This window comes from Aedes albopictus, chromosome 1, assembly GCF_035046485.1.
Source record: "Aedes albopictus strain Foshan chromosome 1, AalbF5, whole genome shotgun sequence".
NCBI classification, from domain to species: domain Eukaryota; kingdom Metazoa; phylum Arthropoda; class Insecta; order Diptera; family Culicidae; genus Aedes; species Aedes albopictus.
The window spans coordinates 22,087,327-22,114,560 of NC_085136.1; the positions used below are offsets into that span (position 1 = coordinate 22,087,327).

Sequence of the window (27,234 nt, forward strand, 5' to 3'; positions counted from 1 at the left end):
TTGGGAAGAATCGCGAGAATCGAGATCATTTTTGCCTGTTTTTCTTACCAAAAAGAACCGACACACCGGAAAAGTTACCAGAAACTTTATCTGACCGTAAACTTCAACATCCGATCATCGAACGCACGCCTAAAATCAGCACCAAACCCCGACCGACTCCTGCTCGGCACCGGAAGTGCGTGCAACTCCTTTGCCACATCCAAGCAACCACCATCTGGCAGCTTCCGTACAAACCGTTGCGCGCGATTGTTTGTCAGATCAGAATCCCGTCTCTGCGAAAGCACCGTTTTTTCTTCGATTTGTCACTTTCGCGGTGCGACGGGCCGCGGGCCGAAAGAGAGAAGGATTTTTGCTGCTGAGAGTCGAGTTGAGTGCCGCCACCGCACAGTGTTTTCTGTTTTCTGCCTGATGTGTGCGAAGCGAAGCAAAGAAAATCCAAAACACGCAGCAGGCTAGACGGCTAGAGGTCCAACTCGTCGCTTGAAAGAGAGCCAGCCACATTCACATCGCCGCTGCCGCCGCAGTCTACTTCGATAGCATAGTAGTAGAGTCGCAGTCAGTCGTGGAGTGTCCCGTGGCTTACTGCGTGAATATTATCATCAAAATCGGTTCGATTGCAACCGAAGATTGCTTGGATTGCATTCTTTGGGGGGTTTTAGTGTGAATAACATAGGAAATAGTTGGACTAATTAGCGAAATATCGCAAGTGCACAACAACAGTTCAGTGTGGAGTGACATTGGCTAATAGGTAGAGAGAGAGAGTGTGAAGTTGGTGTGCTTCAATGGTGAACTCGAGTCTGAAGGAGAAAATGATTCGGTTCCAGATACCGAACGATCTGAAGGACGACCTCGTCTACTGCCAGCGGTCGCTGCGTCACTACGTCAAAGTGCACCAGGTAGGTTCCGGATTTTGCGAAAAAAAAATCCATATCAGAGAGAAGGGAAGGGAACATTTTCTGTGCTGTAAGATTTGAGTTCACGGTCACACACACGTCGTCGCCTCCGTCGTTGTCACGTCGTCCCACCGCGAAAAATTCGTACATTTCATTGAAGTGGCAAGTCTTTCGTAAGGATTGGATACATCTGATCGAAGTGTTCCACTTCCGGTTCGATCTCAAGACATACTTTGATGGATCGCTGTGGACCCTGTGATGGAGCATGGCATGTTTTGATCGTTTGGTCCCATCTCACACCTACACCATCTTCTTCTTCTTTTGGGTGGTTGAGAAAAACATTGCCTACTTTTATGCCATACCTACGACTCGAAAAATTGAAACGACTGAGTACTGACTACTGAGTGTGTGACGCGTGCTATTTGTTGATTTGATAATACATTGTAATGTCGGAGACGACGCAACGACGGCCACGGGATGGAATGGCATCGTGACGGAACCGAAATTGTAACCCTCCTCATGACATGCTTCGTTTTTTCCTTCTCCATCTTTCATTCACAGCTCCTGGCATCCAAGTTGGCCAATGGATTAACGCAAAGTCAGGTGAGTACCGACACCGAGTGAGGATTATTTTGTCCCCTTTCTGATCAATCAGGGCATGTTCAGTTCAGTTCAGAGCAGGCTGGGGATGCATTTTTATCGCTCGCTTGCTGCGATGGTGTGCGCTACAAAGAAGCATCGTAGTCGGCCACCGCCGCACAATGCGAGATCATCACCCCCCGAAACCAATACAAAAATGAGACCGCTCAGGCCGCTGCAGAATCTATCTCCGAGAGTGGCATGTCTGTTGATGATTAACAAAATAACGAAATGCAATTGAATTTAATTTATGGAAGGCATGCTTCCGGTTAAATAGCTCTTTGTGAATTTAGAAAAAAATGTTTTGAAATCATTCAAATACGGATTAATGATTTTACTTATTAGACTTTTTGAGCATAATTTCAAACCAGCATGACATACGACAAGCCGCCGCGATACATACAATATGCTTGTATGTATTGGTGCATTAGATAGCTTGAAGAGTTCCAAATTTTCAGCTTCAACATTACTCAAACCCTCAATGTTGTTATCAAAACGTCGCTTTTTGTAAGCAAACTATGGAAAATGTTCGAAGTTAATGATTTATCTTTAACTCAAAATGGCATAAAGTTTTTTTTTTATTTTTTTTAATCGTTTGGTATAATTGTACTGATAATTTATTAGTATGTAAGACCACAGACAAACAGACGTAACTCTTAGAATAAATTCATCAAAAACTTTTGCCCGGTGTCATTTTCATGAGCACAATGCCACCTGTTGGTAGAACCGCGCGCGACACTGTCGGCCATGATGGATTTCGATTTGACGTTTTGCTGACACGCACACTACTACACAATTTGCCTGTAGTTTTCGTTTGCGTCATTCAGCAACGTGTACACTGGCAAACGTCAAAGCGATCGAACACTAGCGCATCTGGTGGAACGACCGCGCAAATCAAATGAAATTTGAATTGATCGTTAAATGCATGTACCAAGCCGTTTTGAAGAGTGTTACGTCTGTTTGTCTGTGGTAAGACGATACTCGAATACCATACTTTACATCGGGTCCAGGAAAAAACACGCAGATTTACATTGGTTGAATGACACGTTGACATAAGAACCATTTGGCATAAAGGTCTTTTAACACGCTAAGTGCCAAGAGGCAAAAAACGTGGAACTGTTTTTTTTGCACATCCATATCTCAGCAGTTAGTGAATCAAATTTTGAATCTTTTTGCGTTAACGGAATCCATCACTATGCTAGAGAGGTGTAGAGAGTTCTTTCGGAACCTCGACAAGATAGTAACATTATGTATTCGGCAAAGTTGTTCAAAACAACAACCACTTCCTGGTGATGGAATTCATAGTTCCGAATTTCCCCACCACGTGGCGCTAGTGTACATAGTGACTTCCGGTACGGCTTTGGTGGGATATAGCACGAGATTGAAGCCAGATAGGAAGGTGCCATCTTCTGTAAAGTTGTTTAGGTCCTAGCAGAATTCTCAAAGGGCTCCTAGAGGAAATTCTAGAGATATTCTCGGAGGAACTTCTAGAGGAATGACCGGAAGAACTTTTAAAGGGATTATAAGAGAAACTTTTAGAGATATACCGAAGGAACTCCTACTGGAATTCCCGAAGGAAATCCTAGAAAAATTATCTGAGGAACTCCTAGAGCAAGTCCCGGAGGATTCATAGACAAACTCGTGGTGATATTTCGGAGGAACTCTTGGTAGAACTCCTAGACGGATTCTCGGAGGAACTCCTGTAGGAATACTTGGAAGAACCTCAAAAGCTATTCTCGGAGGAATTCATAGACGAATTCGGAACTTCTGTAGGAATACCTGGAAGAACTCCAAAAGAAATTCCCGGATGAATTCATAGACGTACTCACAGTGAAACTTCTAGTGGAATTCCTGGAGGTACTCCTAGAAGAACTTTCGGAGAAGCTCCTAGAGAAATTCTCAGAGGAGCTCCTAGAAAAATCCTCGGAAGAACTCATGGAGGAAATCTTGGAGGAACTCCTAGAGGAATGACCGGAGGAACTTTTAAAGGAATTGCTAGACAAACTTTTAGAGGTATTCCCGAAGGAACTCCAACAGGAATTCTTGAAAGAACTCCTAGTGAAATTCCCGGAGGAATTCCTAAAGGAATTCACGGAGGAACTCCTACAGCAAGTCCCGGAGGATTTTATAGAAAACCCCTAGAGGAATTTTTGTGCAACAGCTAGAAAAATTTCCGGAGGAACACCTAGAGGAGTTCCAGGAGGAACTTTTAGAGGATTTCCTGAAGAGACTCCTACAGGAATTCCCATAAGTACTCCAAGACGAACTCTCAGATTAACTCCTACATGACTCTTCGGTGGAACTCCTAGAGGAATTCCTCTTGGAGGAACTCCTGGAAGAGCCCCTGGAGGAGTTGGAGGTCATAGACAAACTCGCAGTGATACTCCTAGAGAAATTCTTAGAGGAACTCCAAGACGAATTTCCGGAGGAACTCTTAGAGGAGTTCCCGGAGGAATTCTTAAAGGTATTGCCGAAGGAACTCCTACAGGATTTCCTGAAAGAACTCCTAGAGAAATTCCCGAAGGATCTCCTAGAGGAATTCTCGGAGGAACACATAGAGCTAGTCTAGGAGGAATTCATAGACAAGCTCTCAGTGATACTCCAGGAGTAACTCTTGGTGGAACTCCTAGACGAATTCGCAGAGGTACCCCTAAATGTTTCCCCGGAGGTACTCCTACAGAAATTCCTGCAAGAACTTCTACAGGAATTCCAAGAGGAACCCCTAGAGGGAACTCTTAGAGAAACTCCCGCAGAAATTCATAGATAAGCTCGCAAAGAAACTCCTAGTGGAACTCCTGGAGGAACTCCTAGAGGAATTCCTAGAGGAACTCCTTGAGGAATTCATGCAGGAACTCCTAGAGGAATTCCCGGAGGAGATCTTGGAGGAATTCGATGACTAATTTTCGGAGGAAACTGCCGGAATACCCGGATGAACTTCTGGAGGACTTCCCGGAAGATCTTCTAGAAGATTTTTTGGGAGGAGCTCCTAGAGGAATTCCCAAACGAAACTGCTGGACGTCAAAAATATCGAAAGGTGTTTTATATTCTGGGATGTTCTAGGTGTTATAGTGAAGTCCTTCAAATCTACAAGGGATCCGTGGAGCTCTTGGCATCTACAATGTCATTAATGGACACTATAGGGATATTACAGGTCAGCCAAACTACCTTGGTGTTCAGAACTTCTGGTCTACACTCGTAACAGTAGCCATATCTGTTATATTGAGTGACGTTACATAATCAACCGCAGTTACTGGAGCAATCTGAAGCTTTTTACAAACCTTTAGGACATTCAGGATCGTCCAAACTGTTCTATAATGAAGTCCTTGAAATCTACAAGAATAACTTTATGTGTTTTCGCCATAAATAATAGTATTACATAATCTGCTGGGATCCGCGAAGCTCTTAAAATCTCAAGTATCATTTAGAGACACTACATGGATATTACAGGTCAGCCAAACTACCTTGGAGTTCAGAACTTCTGGTCTACACTCGTAACATCAGTTATATCTGACATACTGAGTGTCGTTTCATAATCAATCGAGGTGACTGGATCAACCTGAAGTCTGCTATATATTATTATGAACCTTTGGGATAATGAGAGTCGTTAAAAATATCCTGAAGTTCAGGTCTTGATAGTAACAGTAGTTATTCTCATAATAAACTTTAAACTGTATTCTGTAATCACCCTGGCATTTCAAGATTGTTTTGAGACATTCCAGATCAACAACACTACTCTGGAGACCATAGCTTCAGGTCTATACTTGTGATAATAGCTTTTTCACTACGTTGAATAGTGTTACATAATCCACTGTACTTACCAAAGTAGTTGAAGGAACAATAAGCGTTGTTATATATTTTTGGGATATTTTGGACTTCCTTACTTTTATGAACCTTAGTTGATAAAAACAACCACTGTGACATGAGGCGATTTCATTTCAGATAGTAATGTTACACAATATTTTTTTAAATAATTTAGCTATGTCGTAGTCTCTGGTTGTATTCTGTGAGCTCCAGTAAGTATAATAGATTATGCAACATAACTCTAGAATTCTTAACCCTTATGTGGCCGGCAGGGTACCCGGGTACCCAGCACCCCTTTTAAATACACGGTGTAGAAAAAAAAAAGCAAAAAGTTTGCCGGCCACATAACGGTTAAAGGTATTCCCGAAGGAATTCCTACAAGAATTCCTGAAAGAACTCCTACAGAAATTCCCGAAGGAACTCCTAGAGGAATTCTCGGAGGAACACGTAGAGCAAGTCCTATAGGAATTCATAGACAAGCTCTCGGTGATACTCTTGGAGTAATTCTTGGTGTAACTCCTAGACGAATTCGCGGAGGAACCCCTAGATGTTTCCCCGGAGGAACTCCTACAGAAATTCCTGCAAGAACTTCTAGAGAAATTCCAATAGGAACCGCTAGATGAATTCCCGGAGAAGCTTCTAGAGAAACTTCCGAAGAAATTCATAGATGAACTCGCAGAGAGACTCCTAGTGGAATTTTTGGAGGAACTCCTAGTGGAATTCCCGGAGGAGGTCTTGGAGGAATTCATAGACTTACTCGTACTGAAACTACTAGAGAAATTCTCGAAAAGACTCCTAGAGAAACTCCCAGAGGAACTCCTAGATGACTTGCCGGAGACATTTCTAGAGGAAGGCATGAAGGAACTCTTAGAGGATTTCCCAGAGGAAGCTCCTAGGAGAATCCCCGGGGAACGGTTAGGAAAATTTTCGGAGGAAACTACCGGAATACCCGGATGAACTTCTGGAGGACTTCCCGGAGGATCTTCTAGAGGTTTTTTTTCGGAGGAGCTCCTAGAGGAATTCTCAAGCGAAACTGCTGGACGAATTCCTCAAAGAGCAGCTCGATTAGGATTACGAGTACTTCTTCGCCATGAAGAGCATAGTTCTGAATTTCACCACCACGTGGCGCTAGTGTACATAGCTACTTCCGGTACGTCTTTGGCCGGATACAGCACGAGATTGAAGCCAGGTAGGAAGGTGCGATCTTCGACAAAGTTGTTCAGAACTATAAGCACTTCTAGGTGATGAAGAACATGGTTCGGAATTTAACCACCACGTGGCGCTAGTGTACATAGTTACTTCCGGTGATGTTTTTCTGGCAAACATGTCTCTCCATGCTTACCAAAATGGAAAGTCCACTGTGATTTGGGCGCAGCGAATCATCGAAGAGGAGAATCCATCGTTCGATTACTTCCTGAAGTTTCTGGATAACGGGTGCGACGCCCTGGAAACTTGCACGGCGTTTGCAAAAAAGTCGACGGGGAAAACCGTGAAGAAAACAGTGAACGAGAAGAAGTTGCATTCCCTGCACTCAGCTGCAGGAGGGGAAACGTGCGCGAAATGCTCCAAAGAGCATCCGTTATTTCAGTGCGATGACTTTAAGAAGATGCACACTAGTAATCCTACATTATAGAGATCTGCGGAGGCGGCCATTGTAAGCCAATCGTGCAGAAAGAACTGTCAAAGTGTGAGCCAAATGAACAGGCTGATCGGTCGTAAGAAGGCGTCGATTGAACGGTATTGCAATCCGAGCTAAATAAATTAAAATTATTTATTTTTAATACCGAGAAATTGACGGTATATGTAAGTTTAGTAAAAAGATAGAATTTAATTAATTCTGCTTTCAAAAGCTCAAGCTTATGACGAAACTTTTGTTGCTGCACTTCTCGAAAAAACTTTCATTGCTGCTTCTTGCTTCAGTTCCGCCGATATGTTTAGCTTAACACTTTACAATAAATTTCAGATTTCATCGATTGCTCCGCCTTTTTTTTCAAAATTTTGAAAAAAAAAATCTATTGTAATTAGAAAATGTAAACAAAACAACTTGAACCACTACGAAGTCACGCACAAAGTTTGAACATCTAGCTTTGCAGCAAGTGTTGGCAGCTGATGTAAACAAAATGAACAGCGTTGCCGAATCGACATATGTAACTTCCGCTTATCTCTATGTAGAGGATTTCTAAGGCTGTGACCATAGTGGGTAAGGTGAGATGCGATCGGATGCGATAAGTTATGAGATGAGAAGAGGGAAGTTTGATAGGCCATAGTGCATAAGGTTTTCAATGAGGGTGCGCATGTTGTTTTCACATCCTTTTTCGCCTATTTCGTGCGCATCAACGACTCGCGTGATTTGATCGATGAAGTCGCTTGTATGTTGAAGCGCTTCTTTGGATGTGGGTAGTGGTTTCATCTGTAAGAGCGGAAAGATAAAATGCACCTGCTTTTTGTTTTGCGCGGGCCGTTTTTTTTTGCTATAACTTTAGTCAGTTTTGATCCTGTTGCAATAGCAAAAACCGACCAGTTCGAAAAACAAATTTGGTGTAACTGTACAAGATTGAGATTATTGAATTAATTATTTGATAAAAGAATTATAAAATGTAATTATATCCGCATGAGGGATGTCTTTATGTATACACATATTATTACTTTCCGGACTGAGCTATCTGAGTGTTGATTTCAATTTAAATCAATAAGAGACTGTTATACTGATTTTCGGCATTAAAACATTACTTTATTGTGCTGATCTCGGCAAAAAGAAACAAAAATTAGGCAAGTATGTATTATTTAAGGGTATAGATTTTTTTATTACAAAATTTTCGGCGACATCTACGAGAAAAGATGTCTCTTCAGGGTGTCTACTAAATGGAAAAACCTGGAAAACCGGGAATCCTCAGGGAATTTTATTTAACAGGGAAAAACCTGGAATACTCAGGGAATTTCTTGAGTACTCAGGGAAATTTTACTCCGATAAAAAAATCATTGGGTCGTATGAACCTGGTAGTAAAAATCCATATAGAAATTTCGCTACAAGGATTTTTTTTTCCAGAAATTCCGTCAGAATTTCTTTCTGGAACTTCTTTAACAATATCTCCTGGAATGTCTCCCAGGATTTCTTATAAAATTCCATTCCGCATTTTTGACGCTATTTTTCTTGGTATTCCTTTTTGATTTTTTTCCGGAAAGGTATACTTCCGGATTCCTTCCAGGATTCCTGAATTCCAACCGATTTCTCCTGGAGTCTTTCACGGGGATGCTATTTCTTCTCAAAGTTCCTCCAGTGTTTTACTCAAAGAAATCTTCGTAGGATTTCTACCAGAATTTATTCCGAATACTCTTTAAGAATGTGTCGGGATAAATCGTGGAATTTCTTTCGGCACTCCTCACGAAAATTTTACCCGATTCCTTCCGGTGTTCCTCTTGGGACTTCCCCAGAAGATCTTCACAGAACGTTTTTCAGAGTTGCTAAAGAAGTTATTCCTGGGGTTCCTACTAAAGTTTCTCCAAGGATTTCTGAAGGAGTTTTCACGAATTTACTGCAAGAGTTCCTCAAGAGATTTCTTTTATTTTTTCCTGTGATATCTTCAAACCATTGCTTTGGGCTTTCTTCGAGATGTTTTTCCTGGTCTCCTACAGGAATTTGTTAAAAGTTTTTGCGATGTTTATTTTGAAGTTTTACCTGAGATTTTCCTCGGAGTATCTCCTGGAACTTCTCTCAGAAGATTCCTTCCGATGTTGGTCATGAGATGTCTCTCAGAGCTTTTCTTAATTAAAATACCCTGGATTTTCCCCTAAAATTTTTTTTCCAAAGTACCTTCTGGGATTTCTACAGGAGTTATTGCTGATATTTCTCATTGAATTCTTCTCTTGCATATTTTCGGAGCCAGGCTGTTTCTTGTAGTTGTACCGGATTTCTTATAGTGATCCACCTGAGAGTTTTTACAGATATTCTGTGCATTATTCCCAAAATTCTTCCCGGAATCTTTACCAGAAATTGTCCCGAGATTCTGGATATTCCTTCAGGAATTTCTACCAAAGTAAATGCAGGGATTCTTCTACGGGTTTTCCTCAGAATGTCTCCTGAGATAACTTACGAAATACCTTATAGGAAATTCATGGAGAAATATTCGAGGGAATTCAAATAAAATCTTGCGAGAAACTCCGCAAAGTGTTATTGAAGAAATCTCGACAGGAACTTCAGGAAAAACCTGAGAAAAAATGAGACATCTCGAAAAAAGTTCGAGATAATAGTAATCCCGAGAAAAAATATTAAGGACAGCCAAGGAGGAATTCTGAAAACCATATGGAATCTTGAAAGCAGCTGCGGACGAAGTTCCGCGAAGAAAACAAGAGGAATATCGTAAAACTATCGGTAAAAATCCAATAGTTTATGGATAGCTGTCCCGGAAAACCGTTAAAAAAGGCATGGACACTGGCTTCATCCGGCGGCTGTACCGATTGAACGAAACTTAACACGGAGTGGCTACGGATTAGAAGCTATTCTCGTGAAAATTTTCATCGGTCGGAGCGGGAATCGAACCCTCATCCACCCGGACTCTAACCGCATGGCCACAACATTCTTGAAGAAACTTTGAATAGTTTTGGATGGATCGAAAACCTTTGCAAGAAATATCGGGACGTACTCAAACAGATATCTCGTGTGAAAGAATCTTGCGGAAAGTCAAGAAGATACTTTGGAAGAAATTCCAGGAATATTGAAAGATTTTTTGAAGAGTAGGGGAACTTACGTATTTTTGGCAGTTTTGTTCTCTTCATCATGGGGGGTTTTTTGAAACCTGTTGAACTCAGAGTTGGCATCAAATCCTTCCCAACCAAATTGAATATGATCAAGTTTCAGGTAATTTGACCGGCATAAATCCCTCATGACGAAGAGAACAAACCTGGTGATGATACCCTAAGTCACCCTTTATAATTTTTAGAAAATTTGGGTTATTTTTTAATTATAAACTTTCAAAATTTCATCTGGAAAAACCTGGAAAACTCAGGGAATTTTATTTTGAGTTATGAGTAGACACCCAAGTACACAATATTCATCATATATTAGGTAAAAGAGTATCAATCGAAATCGATGTCACACTCTTTTCTAGTTTTGCCTGACAAAGAAAAAAGCAGAACCCTTTTAGCAATTGAGTTGAATACCATAAAACCCCTAAACTTTCTAACTTGCACATGAATAGCATGCACTGAACAAACGACCATATCAAACATTGATCACTTCATTTAAATCCCGAACATAGAAAATAAAATGTTTTTTATACACATATAATAACAAAAATATGCTGTAAAAAACTTAAACGATTTGATGGAATACTATTTTATATGCAATGAAATATGTTATTTTACATGGCGATCGATAGACAGTATGATAAATTTTTATTACGTCTGGTTCATCAAAATACAAGTCATGTGAAAAAGCATTGGGTTATATTGAAAAACAACAACATATTAACGCATTTTATATTACCCAACACATTAAATCCGCATTGCTTTACATACACAACGAGCGCAATCATAAAATCCATACCCGACAAGCATTCTCTTGCGTTCTCTTGCGTTCACATGCGTCGAAGCAGCTCCATCGCATCTCCGCACTCATCGCAACTCATCTACTATGTACGGTTCATGCGTTCTGCATATAGTTTCCACAGAGTGTGCTTCGACGCTTATCCGATCTCTTATCTCTTTGCATCGCACCTTACCCACTATGTGCTCAACGTAATGCACACGCAGTCCAAACATGAACTAGTTAAGAAGGCGAGATTGTAAGACTGTAAGCAGCGTCATCATCACGCACTGCTGTGTGAAAAGAACATTGAAGAAGTGAAGAAGACCCAGTGCTAAACAGTGAAACGGAACAACAACAGAAGAGCGGATGTGTCATCACTTCGATGGTATTGTGCCTTGCAAGATAAATCCGCGAAACGCGTTAGTCTTCTTCTTTTCCATCAAGTTGCAAAAATATGACCGCACCACTATGAGCGACCTGATGGTCAGAAATTTTACATGCGGCGCTTATATCAAATCCACATGAGGCTGCGGCGATATGGCCGCGAGGAGATGCACGCGATACAGACGCAATGTGGAAATGGAAAAGATGAAGCCGTATCCCCCTGCAGCAACACTAAATAACATCCCGATTATTAAACACAAAACCGACGAGGTGATGCGTGATGCGTGTGCATATAAATGAATCAATGTCGCGATAAATATTATTACGATTTCTGGCCACCTGAGTTGCCATTGTGTTAACTTTTGTTTTGATATGAACGGCCTGAAGGCTGCTGCGATGCTGCTGGGTGGGTGACAGTATCTGTTCGATTTTGACATTGCGTCTGTATCGCGGGTATCTCCTCGCGGGCATATCGCCGCCGCCCAATGTGGATTTATTATGAGCGCCGCAATAGCACAGGTTCCGCTAAAAGTGCATCAGAAAGCGTTCATTCTACCTATAGGTATACTGCTGTCATTCGGCGGCGGCGAGCTGCTTCAAGCCCGTGCTCTCATCGATTCTGGTCCGAAGCGTCGCTGATCTCCGAAGCTTGCGTGCAGAAACTCGGCCTGCCTCGCTCCAATGGCAAGGCAGACAGTAGGAACAATTCGCGGACTGGTGCTGCTGGTGATCGCCAACCGATTCGAAAACGCAATCGTTTTGCAGACAAGTGCCTTCGTCATGGGAAGGCTCACTTCGACGCTTCCGACACAGCACTGTACAGTGCATCCAAGCCTGCTTGACAACCAGCTACAAGAGAACCTTGCGGATCCAGCATACCAAACGCCGGGACCGATCGATATCATCTTGGGATCTGATGTCTTTCGTGCTCTTCTGAAGCCAGGGCAAGTCAAGGACGACGGTGGTGTTCCTGTGGCGCAAAACACGATCTTTGGGTGGATTGTGTCGGGGAATCAAGCCATCTACTCGTCGAAAATTCAAGCCAATGCATCCATCGTCAATCGTCAATCTGCACACAGAGCTCGACGTCAACCGCACCTTACGAATGTTTTGGGAGCAGGAGGAGGTTCATAAGCCGCAGCAGCTTACTCCTTCTGAACAAACAGCCGCCGAGCTCTTCAGGTCGACTCTCACACGAGACGGAAACGGACGCTTCGTCGTAAGACTACCGTTCGACGATTCGAAGCCAGCGCTGGGTGAATCTCTCACTCCGGCCATTAAGTGATTGCAATCAATGGAAAGGCGTGTTCGACAGGACAAGGAATTCCACAAACAGTACACGGAGTTCCTCAGCGAGTATCTGGCGGAAGCCGAACTCTGGAAGCGAGTTCCTATCGAGCAGGTCGACGATGAAAAGTTACTGGAGTTACGTCGGTTGAAGGTACTTCACACTGCGATACCGACCATCAGAACGAACTACGACATCGAGACATGCCTATTGGAGCGGCGCGGCGTTCGAACTACACGTTCATCGTGCGCACCCTAGCGTATGTACATCAATCGATTCTTGTTGACACTCAAGGCGGACAACGAGAATCTCAATCTTGGACTTTCACCGAACGAAATCTACAATGAGGAATTCCACGGAGTCATGTCAGTCGATCCTGAGCGACCATTTCAAAAATATCTGAAACTTTGCACAGTTTTTCAATTTCATATAAATCGCCATTTTTTGATATTAAGCCTTCATATTCACTCACGACTAACTTTTCAAAAGGGTGTATGCGAAAATAGTTCTAAAATATTTTAAAAGCTGTACAGCAAAAACGGATTGTTCGATTGTTATAAATTTTTCAGTAAAGTTAGATAACTAAATGATGATTCCTTAGAAAATATACACTGTAAAAAATTTCTTTTTCTACTTTGAAAAAATATGATATTTGTCACAAAAACTCAAATATCTCAAAACCCTATCTTTTTACCAACTTCAATTTTTTAGGGGAAATGGCCCATTATATCAGCTATCTACCATAAAATTTTGGTGATGGTAAACTGATAAACAAAAAAGTTATAACATTTCAAACATTTCACAATTTTTACATTTAGTAACAAAAAAAAATTTTTTTCTGTGTAAATTATTTCGAGAATTATATTTTGATGCTGATTTTATTGTAAAGGCTACTGCCTGAATTTAACAAGTTGTTTTCATGATACTTTAGTTTGATTATTCGTAATTACTATAGTATCTATTTGAAACTTAGACGCGATCCAGTGTTGTGATCAAAAATATTGAGATTGTCATACTTTTTATTGTACGTGACTGGTGAAAAAATCCCTTGATAGTGTTGAAAAGCTGTTGATTATAAGAAAAATGGAATTGAATTTATTTTTAAGACAAAAGCTGTATAATAAAAGTTTTTTATACGCGTATACGTCTAGTTTATCCGCAAAAAAAATCCCTCTTAGAGAACAGACTTTATGATCGGAAGAATGCGAGTAACTTCAACAACAACAAATGCATAAGAGGTACATACCACAGACAAACAGACGAAACGCCTAGAACAATTTTAGTGAAAATTCATCGCCCAGTTCACACTATCACCACCTGGTGGAAATGTTTCACGAAACACTGCGTTGTGCAATATCGTCATCAGAAGGCGCTAGTGTGAAACGTCAAACGCAAAGAAAAACGATGGGCGCTCTTCTTGTTATGAAAGCCACAACCAAGATTCAAAATGATCGTTGAAGGCGTGGTCAATGAAAATTTCGCCAGTGTTACGTTTGTTTGTCTGTATACATACCTGACAATGCTCACGAAAAAAACAAAAAAAATACTACCGCTATGAATATTAAAAATTGTATAGTATTTTTTTTTCTTCAGCCACCAACACCAAACAAGTAAGTTAAAATTAATAAGTGATTTTGTTTATTATAATCTAACGAACAAGATGAACAGTCGCTTTCTCAAAGGTCTTCAACTCAACGCTCTCTTGTAGACCGTTTGATGAAAAAAAATGTTCAAAAGAGTTACGAAATCTCACCGAAAGCACCATAGATAAACTGAAAGAGACTGGTTATGCAAATTACGCATTTGCACGTCTTGCCGTCTAAAATTTGACAAACGAGCCATCTGTATATCATCGGTAAAGCAGGGCGCAGGAAGTTCGAAAACGACAACAACTAAGAAATTGCCATCAGCGACATCTGTTTAAACAATTTAATTACGCCCCTTTTCAAAAATGCCCTGTAATATTCTTCAACATCTATACCCATTTCAATATTTTTAACGTTGCAAAACACGCTTTCAACATTCATCTTGAAGAAGAGGGAAAACACTTGTCCTCAAATGTAACAGCAAATTAATGAATAAACGACTAATGCGCGGAGGGCGTGATAAAATCGGAACATTACGGTACATAGTATATTATATGTATATATAATATATAATAAAAACAACTTGTTTTACTCACGCAAGGCCATTAACAATAAAATCAGCATCAAACTTCAATTTCCGGCCGAAATAATTTACACTAAAAAAAATTATTACTAAATGTGAAAATTGTGAAATGTTTGAATTGTCATAATTTTTTTGTTTATTTTCATGGTAGATTGCTAATACAATGGACCGTTTTCTCTAAAAAATTACGTTGGTAAAAAGATAGGGTTTTGAGATATTTGAGTTTTTGTGACAAAAATGATATTTTTTAATGTTAAAAAAGATTTTTTTCACAGTGTATATTTTCTTAGGAATCGCCATTTAGTTATCTAACTTTGATGAACAATAAAATCAGCATCAAATCGCGATTCCCGGCCGAAATAATTTACACAGAAAAATTTTTTTTACTAAATGTAAAAATTGTGAAATTTTTGAAATGTTATAACTTTTTTGTTTATTAGTTTACCATCACCAAATTTTTATGGTAGATTGCTAATACAATGGACCGTTTTCCCTAAAAAATTCAAGTTGGTAAAAAGATAGGGTTTTGAGATATTTGAGTTTTTGTGACAAAAATGATGTTTTTCAATGATAAAATAGATTTTTTTTCACAGTGTATATTTTCTTAGAAATCACCATTTAGCTATCTAACTTTGCTGAAAAATTCATAACAATCGAACAATCCGTTATGGCTGTGCATATTTTTGAATATTTTTGAACCATTTTCACATACACTCTTTTGAAAAGTTAGTCGTGGCTCTAAATAAAAATTTGATATCGAAAAATGGCGATTTAGATGGAACTGAAAAACGGTGCAAAGTTTCAGTTCAATAGAAAATCATGAATTAAAAATTTTCCTTAATTTTGATGCTGTTGCTTGGAATCGCTCCGATGCCAAGATGCAGCTGGCCCGAGCTGCACAGTACGCCGCATACAAGCCGAAACTGGAACTGTGGCAGAAGGGTAACGAGTTGCCACCGAAACATAAATTATCTGCCCTTCATCCTTTTCTCGACAGCCAAGGAACGATGCGTGTGGGTGGACGCTTGCAAAATTCCGCGTACCCATACGACGTCAAACACCCGGTCATTCTCCCAGCCAACCACAAGGTGACCGAGTTACTTCTGCGAGACATTCATCTGCGAAATCTCCATGCGGGACCCAGTCTACTAGCAGCAACAGTCAATCAACAGTACTGGGTGGTAGGACTGCAGACCGCTGTCCGTCTTACAGCTCAAGGATGTACTCGTTGCGTGCGACTCAAAGGGAAGACAGCGTCACAGCTCATGGGCAGCCTGCCTGTGCCTCGGGTGACGGGTACTCGAGCTTTCACACACGTCGGCGTGGACTATGCCGGTCCACTGAAGGTACATGCATCCTGCGTCCGCGGGGTGAAAATGACCAAGGGCTATATCGTGGTATTTGTGTGCATGGCCACAAAGGCTGTGCACTTTGAGGTTGCCAGTGACCTCTTGACGAACACCTTCATCTGTGCACTGAAGCGGTTCATCTCCAGGCGATCTCATCCGAACAAGATATGGTCCGACTGCGATACAAACTTTGTAGATACGGACCGCTGGTTGAAGGAGATTCAAGGTGCAAGACAAACTCACAACGAAGCAGCAGGACGATTTCTCTCCAACTTGGGAATAAAGTGGGTGTTCAACACGCCTTCAGCGCCTCATCGCGGCGGCATTTGGGAGGCGGCGGTGAAGAGCGCCAAGAAACATCTGGTCGCGGTCTTGGGCTCCGAAGCAGCAACGTACGAAGATCTCTCAACGGTATTAACGCAGGTGGAAGCATGCCTTAACTAGCGACCACTGTGCCCACTTTCAACGAACCCAGACAGCTACGAAGCGTTGACCCCTGGACATTCCCTGGTCGGACAGCCAATCAACCTCATCCCGGAGCCAGATGTTCGACACAGTGCTATGAATCGTTTGGACAAATGGCAACTTCTGCACAAGCACACGACCGAAATCTGGAAACGTTGGCGCAATGAATATGTGCCCAGCCTGCAACCTCGGAGCAAGTGGCGTACCATCGAGCCAACGTGGAGAAGGATCAGCTGGTGCTGGTCAAGAATGACAATGCCCCACCGGCTCAGTGGGAGTTGGCGCGTATTGTCTAGTTACACCCGGACTCGACAGGAGTCGTCCGGACAGTTACTTTGCAGCGTGGTCAAGCGGAGTACTCACGCCCCATACAGAAGATCTGTGTGCTACCGTCGGATTGAGGCACTGGTGCCTCAAGGTAGGGGTGGATGTTCACGTGTGAATGCCGCCCAACCCTGCCGATCATACCTGCAATGACAGACACCTTGCCCAACTGTCAGATTGCGCGCGACGACCGAGAGAGAACAATGAGCCATTTTACGAGACGTTTCGGATCAGCTGACCGCTCATTTCATGAATGAAAATTTGACAGGAGGTTGCGCCCAAGCCCGTGAGTGTTATGTCGTTTTTGTTTATTCCCAGAGCGAACCTAGTTCCACCCCAGATCCGCCCTAACTGCTGTCAAAACGTTCGGTTATTCTAGTAATCCTACGTTATAGAGATCTGCGGAGGCGGCCATTGTAAGCCAATCGTGCAGAAAGAACTGTCAAAGTGTGAGCCAAATGAACAGGCTGATCGTTCGTAAGAAGGCGTCGATTGAACGGTATTGCAATCCGAGCTAAATAAATTAAAATTATTTATTTTTAATATCGAGAAATTGACGGTATATGTAAGTTTAGTAAAAAGATAGAATTTAATTAATTCTGCTTTCAAAACCCGAATAAAAAATACAGTAGAAAAACCGAACGTTGTATTGTAACAGTACTATTTAAAACCATATTTTTACAATAGAAACCACTGTAAAAATAAAAATACAAAACAATAAAATGTAATGTAGAACACCATACAGTAAATTGTAAATAAGATTTTTACAATATACTATACGGGTTGTTAAGTATCGTAACAATATAAAAAAATATTTTTCTCCATATATATTTTTTTGCAAAACCATACATTATATTGTAAATGAATTGTTATAAATACTGATACGTGGGTTTTAATAAACCGTACATTGTATGGTACACGTATGGTTTCAAACAACAAAATGTACCGTAAATATATTGTTTTTAATTGTAGTTGCACCACTGGTTATACATTTAATTAAATGGTTTTGGAATGGTTCTCTTTTGTTATGTTGTATTGGTTTACATTACATTACCATGTAAAATATAACATAACATTATTTATAACATCTTGTCATTTTCCACCTGTTAATGGCATCTTAGGCTTACTAGCATTATGAGAATGCGCTTTGGGAATTCTCCAGAGCGTTTTGGATAACCCTTCATATATTGGATCGTCTAAGTCTGAGTCGAGGTCTGAGTAGTCTCTGATTGCATCAAGGGGTTGGAAACTCTGACACACTTGAATGTGTTGGAATGTGTCGAACTGTGCTGATTGGGTGTTTTTTGGTGTTTCTCGGTGCCTTGACGTTTTTGACAATCAATGTGATAGACGTCACATTTTTTTTCCAAATTACTGGCAACACTTCTGAATTATTTTTATCGTTGTTTTGTTTTGATGTTGATTTGGCCAAACATCGCCGGTGGTGGGTAATCTAAACGGTGTTGCGGAATTCCGGTCCCGGTAAGTAGGAGAAGCTGGTAATTTCATAAAGTTATTAAATAATACATCAGATATTTTTCAACAATTTCCATTTCAGGAATCGGAAGTTGTCAACCAGAAGCTTGAATCAAATTCAACTCACTCGGAAGCAAGTGCATCGCCTAGTCCAGCAGGATGCGTCGCCAAAACTCAAAACTAAACGGAACACCCAAGGAAACCACGCCGCAAAAGCAATCGAGCGAAGGAAAAAAACATCGATCAGCTCTAGTCACCATTGTCGAGCGTGCCGTGCTGGATGATATTCCTGCGGAAGATCCGAAGGAAGAGAAATCGATGGGTTAGAAGTCATTGAGTCAAGCGGTGACGAGATCTGGCCAGGACAGGGCAATGATGTTTCCAGTGAGATGAAGCGAAGGCGTACGTTGATCTAGCCCCTGAAGAAAGCGGTAGAAATGTGGAAGTGGGTGGAATCGAATGACTCGATGAACAGCTAGATAAACAGTGAGATTCTAGCGGAAATTGATTGGTAGAGGAAGCCGAAAAAAAAACAAAAAGAATAAGAAAAGAAGATAAATCTTCCGACAGGACGCTTCTAGTGAGAAATGAAACATAAAGTTAGTTTTATTAAAATTTTATCAACACCAAAAATCTTTATTTTGATTTGATACTTATCACTTTGTACTTTTCGAGTTTTGCCACATCGCGACTGCGACTTCACACAATTAGGCCAGGGTGCGCCAGTGGACAGAAGTGTTTCCGGAATTACTTCCTGCACTTTATGATAGTGTGAAATTGGTTGGACGACGATGATCTGGTGCTCAGGGGGCTCAGGGTGTCTTCCTCTTGTGATTTGATTTATTTATTGATGTAGTGTTTCTCAGTCACAAGCAAGGGCACAAGCCACATCACGCTCCTCGGTGGGACGAGCACGTCCGGTTATTCGGTGGCCGTGGTTTGACTTCCGTCGTCTTGATGCAGGACGACTCCTGATGGCTTTCGTGATTTGGATCGATTCGGTGTTTCCAGTAGATTTTGGCTTGATTTAGTCTCGGCTTGATTCAGGGGCGGTGATCGTTGCGGTGCTGGTTTCGATGGTTTCTGAATCCTTTCCGAAGGTATCAAGGATAATTAAATCTAACCTAACCAGCTATCAATTTCCGATCGGGTTTGTTATAACCCAATAATGACTGACCAGGGAGCGTTCCTTGGGTGGCGAGATTGCTCTAGGTCATTCTTGTCTCTGTTGTTGTCATTGATCGGCAGTGACGAAATCATTCGGAAGGTGATTCATGGCCAGGACACAGGAGAAGGAGGCGCCGGACGGCGAACAACCGCCGTTTAGATGCTTCCATAGACCATTCCACTAATGTCACTGTTGACGGGTGGCTTCTGGGACTGTTTGGCCGATTTATTGTCCTGCATTTCATTGTGAGAACGATGCCGTCAGTGCTAAGCTTGGTGCTAAGCATCTGGTAGTCGGCTCCGAGCTGCTGCGGTGGTGGTAGAATAACGCCATGCTGCGACTGATGGTGGAAAGGTCCAGTGAGAATCCCAATGCAGAGGTCTTTGGCTTTCGTCCCGCAAGTCCCTCCTTCTTGCCGGCTTGTCGTCCCATTCGAAATATTCGCCGACAGAATTGCCTCCAGCTTTTCGATTTTTGTAATCCAATTCATGGTAGATTTTGTCCATCAGCTGCGTCGACCCGCCATGCTCGGCGGTTTGGTAAACGTACCTGGTCCTTCGTACCCGGTAGGGAGCAATCCGAACTTCCGTATTCCGTATTCCGAACTTGTCTGAAACATAAACACCGACAGAACAGTGATGGCAGTAAAATTTTAAAAAATCATGGTGGCACATTTGAAAGGTGTCGGAAAGGTGTCGAAAGGTGATTTTGGTGTGCGAAATGGGTGTTTCACACAAGGTGTCAGAGTTTCCAACCCCTTGGATTGCATTAACAGTTGAAGCTTAGGCTCCCATGCCCCACCAGCCACATAACCGGGTTTCGCAAACTAAGCATTATTTGTGGCAACACTTTGAGCGGCATGATGGAACTATGCCGAGCGCGCTAAGCATTATTAGACCACTAATCACAGAGAACAGACATCCAGGCAAGAACAAATTTCATCCAAAAAGTTGTGTAAGGATTTGAATCTTTACTTGAGTAAGGTTGCAAACCAATACACGATGGCAACACTAACGCCGCCAAACACCATATTGCCACAGTCAGTGGTGAATTGAAACATTTCAAGTGGTGAATTAAATTAGTATGGGAAATTAACCGATTGCAGCGCCACGCTATTGCCACTTGTGTTGCCGATTTCAAAAGGACGTTAAATTCCTTACACAGTTTCGGAACTGGACTTGGATGTCTGTTCTCTGTGCACTAATGTAGTTGCATGAAGTGGGTGACGAGGTACATAAGTATCATTACAGCGTGCTTAACCGTTATTGCAATATTGAGGCTCCAGTTTGACTAAAGTTTGAAATACACGTATGTATTTAACAACTCATTAGAAAACTGTCAAGTTCGATTCAAGTATAAGTTAGGTTAAGAAGCGAACCCACAGACGAACCTATATTAGAATTTCTTTCAGTATTCAGTCCAGTCCATATGTTAAAGATGGCTCTACGTCAAAGATAAAGTTCGTCAATCGTATTCCTCTCATCGCACTCTACATACCTAGCCCGCCATATCTCTTGGATCTGCGATTCTTAAGACATCTGGTTTACTACTTATTTAAACATTTTATTGACTTTAAATTGATGTTTCAACTTATTCACTTTTTTCTTTCCTTTCCTTTGCATCATAAAAGTCACAAAGATCAACAAAACAAAGCACGGAAAAAATCTAAAACTGAATAAATAATTAAAAATGCACGGAAAAATAATGTTTCGGAAAAGTGAATGGTTCAAACGTAAGAAAAACAGTATAATATAGTGTTACATAAAAATCGAATGTAAATGTATAGTAGCTACAATGTGCGAAGCTTTTAGTGAACCATTTCATTACAATATACATTATTGTAGCTGGTACACTGTATGGTGCAGGAATGGTTTTCACCAAACACCCTATGGTTAGTTTTTATCCGGGAAGCTCAAGCTTATGACGAAACTTTAGTTGCTGCACTTCTCGAAAAAGCTTTCATTGCTGCTTCTTGCTTCAGTTCTGCCGATATGTTTAGCTTAACACTTTACAATAAATTTCAGATTTCATCGATTGCTCCGCTATTTTTTTTCAAAATTTTGAAAAAAAAAATCTATTATAATTAGAAAATGTAAACAAAACAGCTTGAACCACTACGAAGTCACGCACAAAGTTTGAACATCTAGCTTTGCAACAAGTGTTGGCAGCTGATGTAAACAAAATGAACAGCGTTGCCGAATCGACATATGTAACTTCCGCTTATCTCTATGTAGAGGATTTCTAGGTTATTCAATCGAGTCGGATCTGGATCCGACCCAAACAGAGCGAGGTTCGCTCTGCCGATTTTTTCCGATCCAACCCGAGCGGGGTCCATCTGTCAAAATGGATGTAAACAAACCAACAAAACAAAACGTAAAAATCAAAATTGTTTTCTCTTTGTACTAGCAGAAGGTTGAAAACTTTCATGGATGGTATTTGCATTATTGAATTAGTGCACCAAATAACATTTCAGCATTCAATTGTGCGCTGAAAAGAGTAATTTTATGAAAATGCGCAACTGACAGTTTGATTAATTTTCACAATGTTTACATGTTGACTCGACTCGGGTCGAATCTGGATCTGTTTTCGTTCGTTTATTGCGAGTCAGGGTCAGCTCTAACCCAGGTTCAAATCCGAAAACGACATCAATATCAACACTGTTTAATATCAACAACAACAACATCAATATCAACACTGTTGTCGTTTCGTAAAATAGACTATATATTTGTCGTTGTATACAACGACGCATCAAGCAGTCTATAGTAGGCGTCACGAATCATAGTCGCCCGTGTCGTCGTTCCTCGTGCAGCAATGTCAAAGTGCAAAGCAGTAGTGCATTCCCGCAGCTCCAGCTTGCTCGCAATAAATCCTAAAGCGCATAAGATTCTCCCGGAAATGGGAAAGGCGCGTATGTTCTTGGCGATGGGTGCGAGGAAAGGATTCTGGCAAGTGGAATTTAGACGATGATAGTAGCAAGTTGACTATATTTTGGACACCGCGTTTGGTAGATATCGCTGGACTCGTCTGCCTTTTAAAATTGCATCGGTTCCGGAAATCTTTCAGTCGAAGTTACAGCAAGTACTTCAGGATTTGGAAGATGTGGAGTGTATCGCAGATAACATGTTCATCTAAGGCATAGTAGATACAGGGAGATAGGGAAAAACAACGTGGTATTTGACGCTCTATCACGGGATCTACTTGAGAACGAAAAGGATTTGAATCCGTATGAGGAATTGAATGTCTACGAAGTACTAACTGAGATGTCTCAGGAGTAGCTCAGCATGTTTCTCAACTTCTCGAATGCACGGCTTGTGGAGCATACTGTGAAGGAAGTGACGCGTCAGGCCATCATCGGCAACATACTTCAGGGTTAGCCGACAACGATCGATCGAGTACCCGACAATGCTAAAATCTACTGTGGTCAACGTCTCGAGTTTTCAACACAAGACGGCATTGATTTCTGGGACGACCAAATCGTCGTTCCGCAAACCTCGAGGAGAAAGCTTGTAGATAGCTGCCACACAAGTCATAACGGAATGGAAGCAACGTTGAAGCTGACCCGATCGCACCTGTTCTGGTCGGGCATGAGCTCGCAAGTGACGCAAGGACGTCGTGAAGCAGTGTCTAGTTTGGGTCTAGTCAATGAGGAACCATCATGTTCCGGTGAATCCATTCCAGATGGTATCGTTACGTACGATTCGTATTATCTTAAAGCATACTATTTTTGTTCACTGTACTTTTCACATAAGAGATATACGTGATTTACAGGTAACGACGCTTAGGTAGTGTGAGATTCATGTTTGCAATCTATACTGCCTAACCTCTACCAGCAAACAAGAAAGCTTAGCGCTAGTTAGGTACCTATTGTAAGTGTAGGTATCCTTTCTTCATTCAAAACGCTATAAAAACAGATGGTCAATGAGTTTTAAGACACAGATTTTACAAACTTGTTGCTTCTTTTGCATGTTATAGACATCGCCATTCGTCAAAGCTTTCCTCATTAGACCAATATTCTAGAACAAAGTTCTCTCACCAGCTGGTATGAGTGAGCAGATCCATTACTGATTGATCCTGAACGATAACTCCAGAATTATCCATCGTTTTGCCAATCTACTCACTGAAGCACCTTCATCCAACCGCAGATATCCAAGCTCAAGCGCTACCTCCAGGAACTGGAGGGGGAAATGATGGACATCGGCAACGAGCAGCGTCCTCTGGTGCGCGAGCTGGACCGCCTCGTCCGGGAGTACATCAAAGAGATGGCCGCCAAGGAGTTCGTCGACATCGACCGAGAGATGGCCAACGGGTACGTCACCCGGGCCCTGTCCGTCCACTACGAGATGTCCTTCAACACCAAGTACACCCCGAAGACGGTCAGCGACCGGTTGACCGAGGCCCAGCTGGTGCATAAGTACGAGTGAGTATCTGGCGGAATCCTACGGATTACAGAGTTTCGAATGATTGTTGTTTCTACTTGCAGACTTGCTTCCTTCGACGAGCCGCAGCCGAAGAAAGAAAAGGACGAATCCCAAAGCAGCAGCGGGTCGTCGATTTCTCCGACCACCACCCATCCGTACAATCAGCGGCAGATTTCACTGCTGAAGCCGAAAGAGGAGCGGGTTGCTTCCGCCGGAAGCAAGAACCTCCCGCCCTTCAACAGCATAACCTTCTCCAACGCCAAGACCATGGTCAGCGAGCAAGTTCTGAAAAAGCTTGCACCGGAAAACATCGCCGTTCCGAAGCGACTCATCAAGGTCCCTCCGAAAATCGAGAACCTCCCGCGTCCGGTTCCGAAGTTGCCGGAAATCGATTGCTCTCCGGTGAAGCAGGAACCGGACGAATACGAGCCGGAAGAGCTTCCGGCCACCGTTGCCATCAAGAAGAGCCGGATGAACCTTCTTCAGGCGTTGAACAAGGCAAAGAATCTAACTCTGGGAGGTCAACCGGAAGAAGCCGCGAAGCCGGTGGCCTCCGGCTTTGCCGCCCGTCAAAAGGGCATGATCAAGACCAGAAGTGATCCTCTTCCGGGATCCAGCGGCAAGCGCTCTTCCAGCAGAGGAGCCTCGTCCGACTCTTCTCCCAATTCTCGCTCTTCCACGCCCCTGTCGGTCAAGGCCTCGGACGATTCCTCCGTCGATCGGGCCCCGATGCCCATCGAAGAGTACTGCGAACCGCAACCGACAGACATTGCCGAGCTGGAACAACCGGTGTTCCTCAAGTTCTTCGGATTGCTAACCTTGGAGGCAAGCAAGGCACTGGCCACCCGGAAGACCGAGCGGAAACGGCGCAGCTGCAACAGCACCGAGCGGAAGGATTTTCACTACGGCAAAATCGACTACTATGAGCAGCAAGTGTCGCACATTGCCCGCCGTCGGAACAAACGGCCGACGCTGTACTCGCCCCCGTCCACCCGGGGAGTTAAGAAACGGAAGCACTTTGATCTGATTGCTTCCAGTACCGGGGCGGGGACGCTCCGCGCCGGATCGGCGACAACGGGATCAAGCTCCAGCGGCGCTGGTCAGCAGAGGGACCAGTCAGGACAGCAGCAACGGGTGGGAAGTGGTACGAGTACCACTGGGGAAGGATCCAAGTCGGTGCTGGCCGGGCTGGAGAACAAGATCTGCATCGTGTGTAACAAATCCGGTAAGTTTTCCATCTCGGCGTTTCAAGATTTCCGAAGGTATCCGGAACATGCCCGGCGTAACATGTTTCATAGAATCATGAAGTTCGAGGTGTCGCACGGATGGTTTTGACAGTATTATGGATCGGTAACTTCCCCCAGGAGTTCCCGGAACATTTCCGTCCCACGCTATTGTGTATTTCGTCATATTCTAACGCCTTGCATACTTTCCAGGTTCCCCGGACAGTCTGAGCGCGTGTGTCTACTGTTGCAACATCTACCACCTGCGCTGCCACAGCAACAGTATCTTCAATCCACAGCTCCTGCGCCAACGGGACAACATCTGCCCGGTCTGTCTGCAGAAGAAGCAGCAGGCCACCGTCGCGCTCCAGAACCAACAGCGGGGTAAATTTCAACCAGCACCACTCTATTAGAAACGTAGTTAGTTAGGAACCACTCAATGTGTCGTACTACCTAGAAGTACGACGATAGACGTAGTTTTGCTAGTGTTCGTCTGTAGCTTAGGAGTAGAGTTCAGTATGAAGTGTTCTCTCGATGCGGAACAAAACTCAAGTGGCTCGCCCTTTCCACATTTCGTTCCATTTTATTTATGATTTCATTTCTTCCAAATTTATCGTTTCGTTTCGCTTTTGTTTGTCTTTCCTTTTTTTTCGTTTTGCATACCTAACCTCCAAATTGCACCACCTGTACATACACGCATACTGCAATTCATCGCGCACGCACCCTTCATCTCACCACCTCAACCAACACCATCAGACCGAATGCTGCGCAAACGATTGCTGCGTCGCAACGCGCAACAGCGGGTGCGCAACGAACGGCTGCAGCAGCAGATGAACCTACTGGAGGAGGAATTCACCGTCAAGCAGGCGGTACGCCGAACGCTGCTGGAGCAGGAACGCTCCACCCGGGACCAGATCGCCCAGCTGATGAACTACGTGCGCACGTTGCGGCACGAACAGTAGCGCCCGCCCGCGGTGTTGGGGAGCATTCATCGTGAACTCCAGTATACACATCGCTACGCCTATCATAGTACAAATATGTTCTTCCACTTTGATTATGATTTCATTTTTTTCTCTTTATCTTTCCTGTTATGTTGCATTGTTTCTTATTCTTTTTTTTGCAAGAAACTGCCACATTTAGTTGATAAAACTTTGATTATTTAAGTGAACATCTACCCTATTGTTTGTGCCGTACAGTCGACTATGACTGTCGGGCTTTTGAAAGAAGTGAGAAAAAGAGAGAGGAGAACAAGATGTTTATCGGATTCGCTGTATCATTGTATTTGTATTTATATTTGTTGTAATATACTTCGCCAACAATAAAACATATATCCTTCAAAACAGTACTGATTAATGGAAAAAATAGATGGATTGGTCGGAATAAAAGACTTTATGATAGATATTGTAAACGTATGGATGATCTCTTCAAAAGAAAGCCCTTTCTGTCGGTCTTGGCAACGAACATCAATGAGTTTTCTTTCGACTCGGACAAGTGGTACAGCCGGTACGTGAACCTCTTCGATTTGGACGCTCAGAAACTGGAAGATGTCGTCAAGGTACGATGACTGCTATGGAAGTGGGAGCAGTTCAGTTCTGGAGAAAAAGGGAAGTTCACGTCAACAGCAGCCTCTGAAGCCGAAAGGTAAAATTCCTCATACATCTTCCTGATAATGCTGCCAAATGCACTATATTCTCGGGATTGTCCTTTCTCGGATCATCTGTGCAAACAGTGCAACCGTGTTTGCCACAAGGAAGGCTACTGCAGCTACCTATCCAATACGAAGTAAGTTCCTGTTGAGATATGAAAACAGCTCAATCGAAGCAATCGGTTGAAATTCAAATATGAATTTCATAATCGCAGCAACCTGTAGGCCCAAATAGATTTTTTTTTTCATTCCACTGTTACTACTCGAAGAAGCAAGTTCTTTTATTTCAAGCTCTTCTAACAGATTATGAGCCTTTAGCAGCGTACCATTTTCTCAAGAAGTTTCTGGAAGTTCGAAGCATGGAGCCTCTCCTGCGATAATTTGGATCTGAAGAATTCCACGAAGCTGAATAATTCCGATTTCGAAGCTCCGAAAGCTCCAGACTGAAGCGCTCCTGATCCGGGAAAG

The 27,234-nt window shown here is 42.6% G+C and overlaps 2 protein-coding genes across 2 annotated transcripts; both read left to right on the forward strand.

The window, feature by feature from the left end:
* On the forward strand, nt 1-26,529 carry LOC109433657 (uncharacterized). Its single transcript, XM_029877969.2, has 6 exons — nt 1-896; nt 1,455-1,496; nt 23,623-23,897; nt 23,961-25,123; nt 25,335-25,505; nt 25,878-26,529. Exons 1-6 carry the CDS (start codon nt 783-785, stop codon nt 26,081-26,083), a joined length of 1,971 nt encoding a protein of 656 aa, XP_029733829.1. The 5' UTR covers nt 1-782; the 3' UTR covers nt 26,084-26,529.
* Nucleotides 1,503-23,616, forward strand: LOC134284839 (uncharacterized). The gene is made up of 2 exons (XM_062844189.1): nt 1,503-18,318; nt 18,395-23,616. The coding sequence occupies exon 1, from the start codon at nt 15,577-15,579 to the stop codon at nt 16,489-16,491; it is 915 nt and encodes a 304-aa protein (XP_062700173.1). The 5' UTR covers nt 1,503-15,576; the 3' UTR covers nt 16,492-18,318; nt 18,395-23,616.
* Nucleotides 26,530-27,234: the final 705 nt, after the last annotated feature.

Bases quoted from the DNA above. Each gene is read 5' to 3' on its own strand.
- LOC109433657 (XM_029877969.2), top strand. From the start codon at position 783: ATGGTGAACTCGAGTCTGAAGGAGAAAATGATTCGGTTCCAGATACCG. The intron at 897-1,454 runs GTAGGTTCCGGA...TTTCATTCACAG, and splicing joins ACTACGTCAAAGTGCACCAG to CTCCTGGCATCCAAGTTGGC. The intron at 23,898-23,960 runs GTGAGTATCTGG...TTCTACTTGCAG, and splicing joins CAGCTGGTGCATAAGTACGA to ACTTGCTTCCTTCGACGAGC.
- LOC134284839 (XM_062844189.1), top strand. From the start codon at position 15,577: ATGCAGCTGGCCCGAGCTGCACAGTACGCCGCATACAAGCCGAAACTG.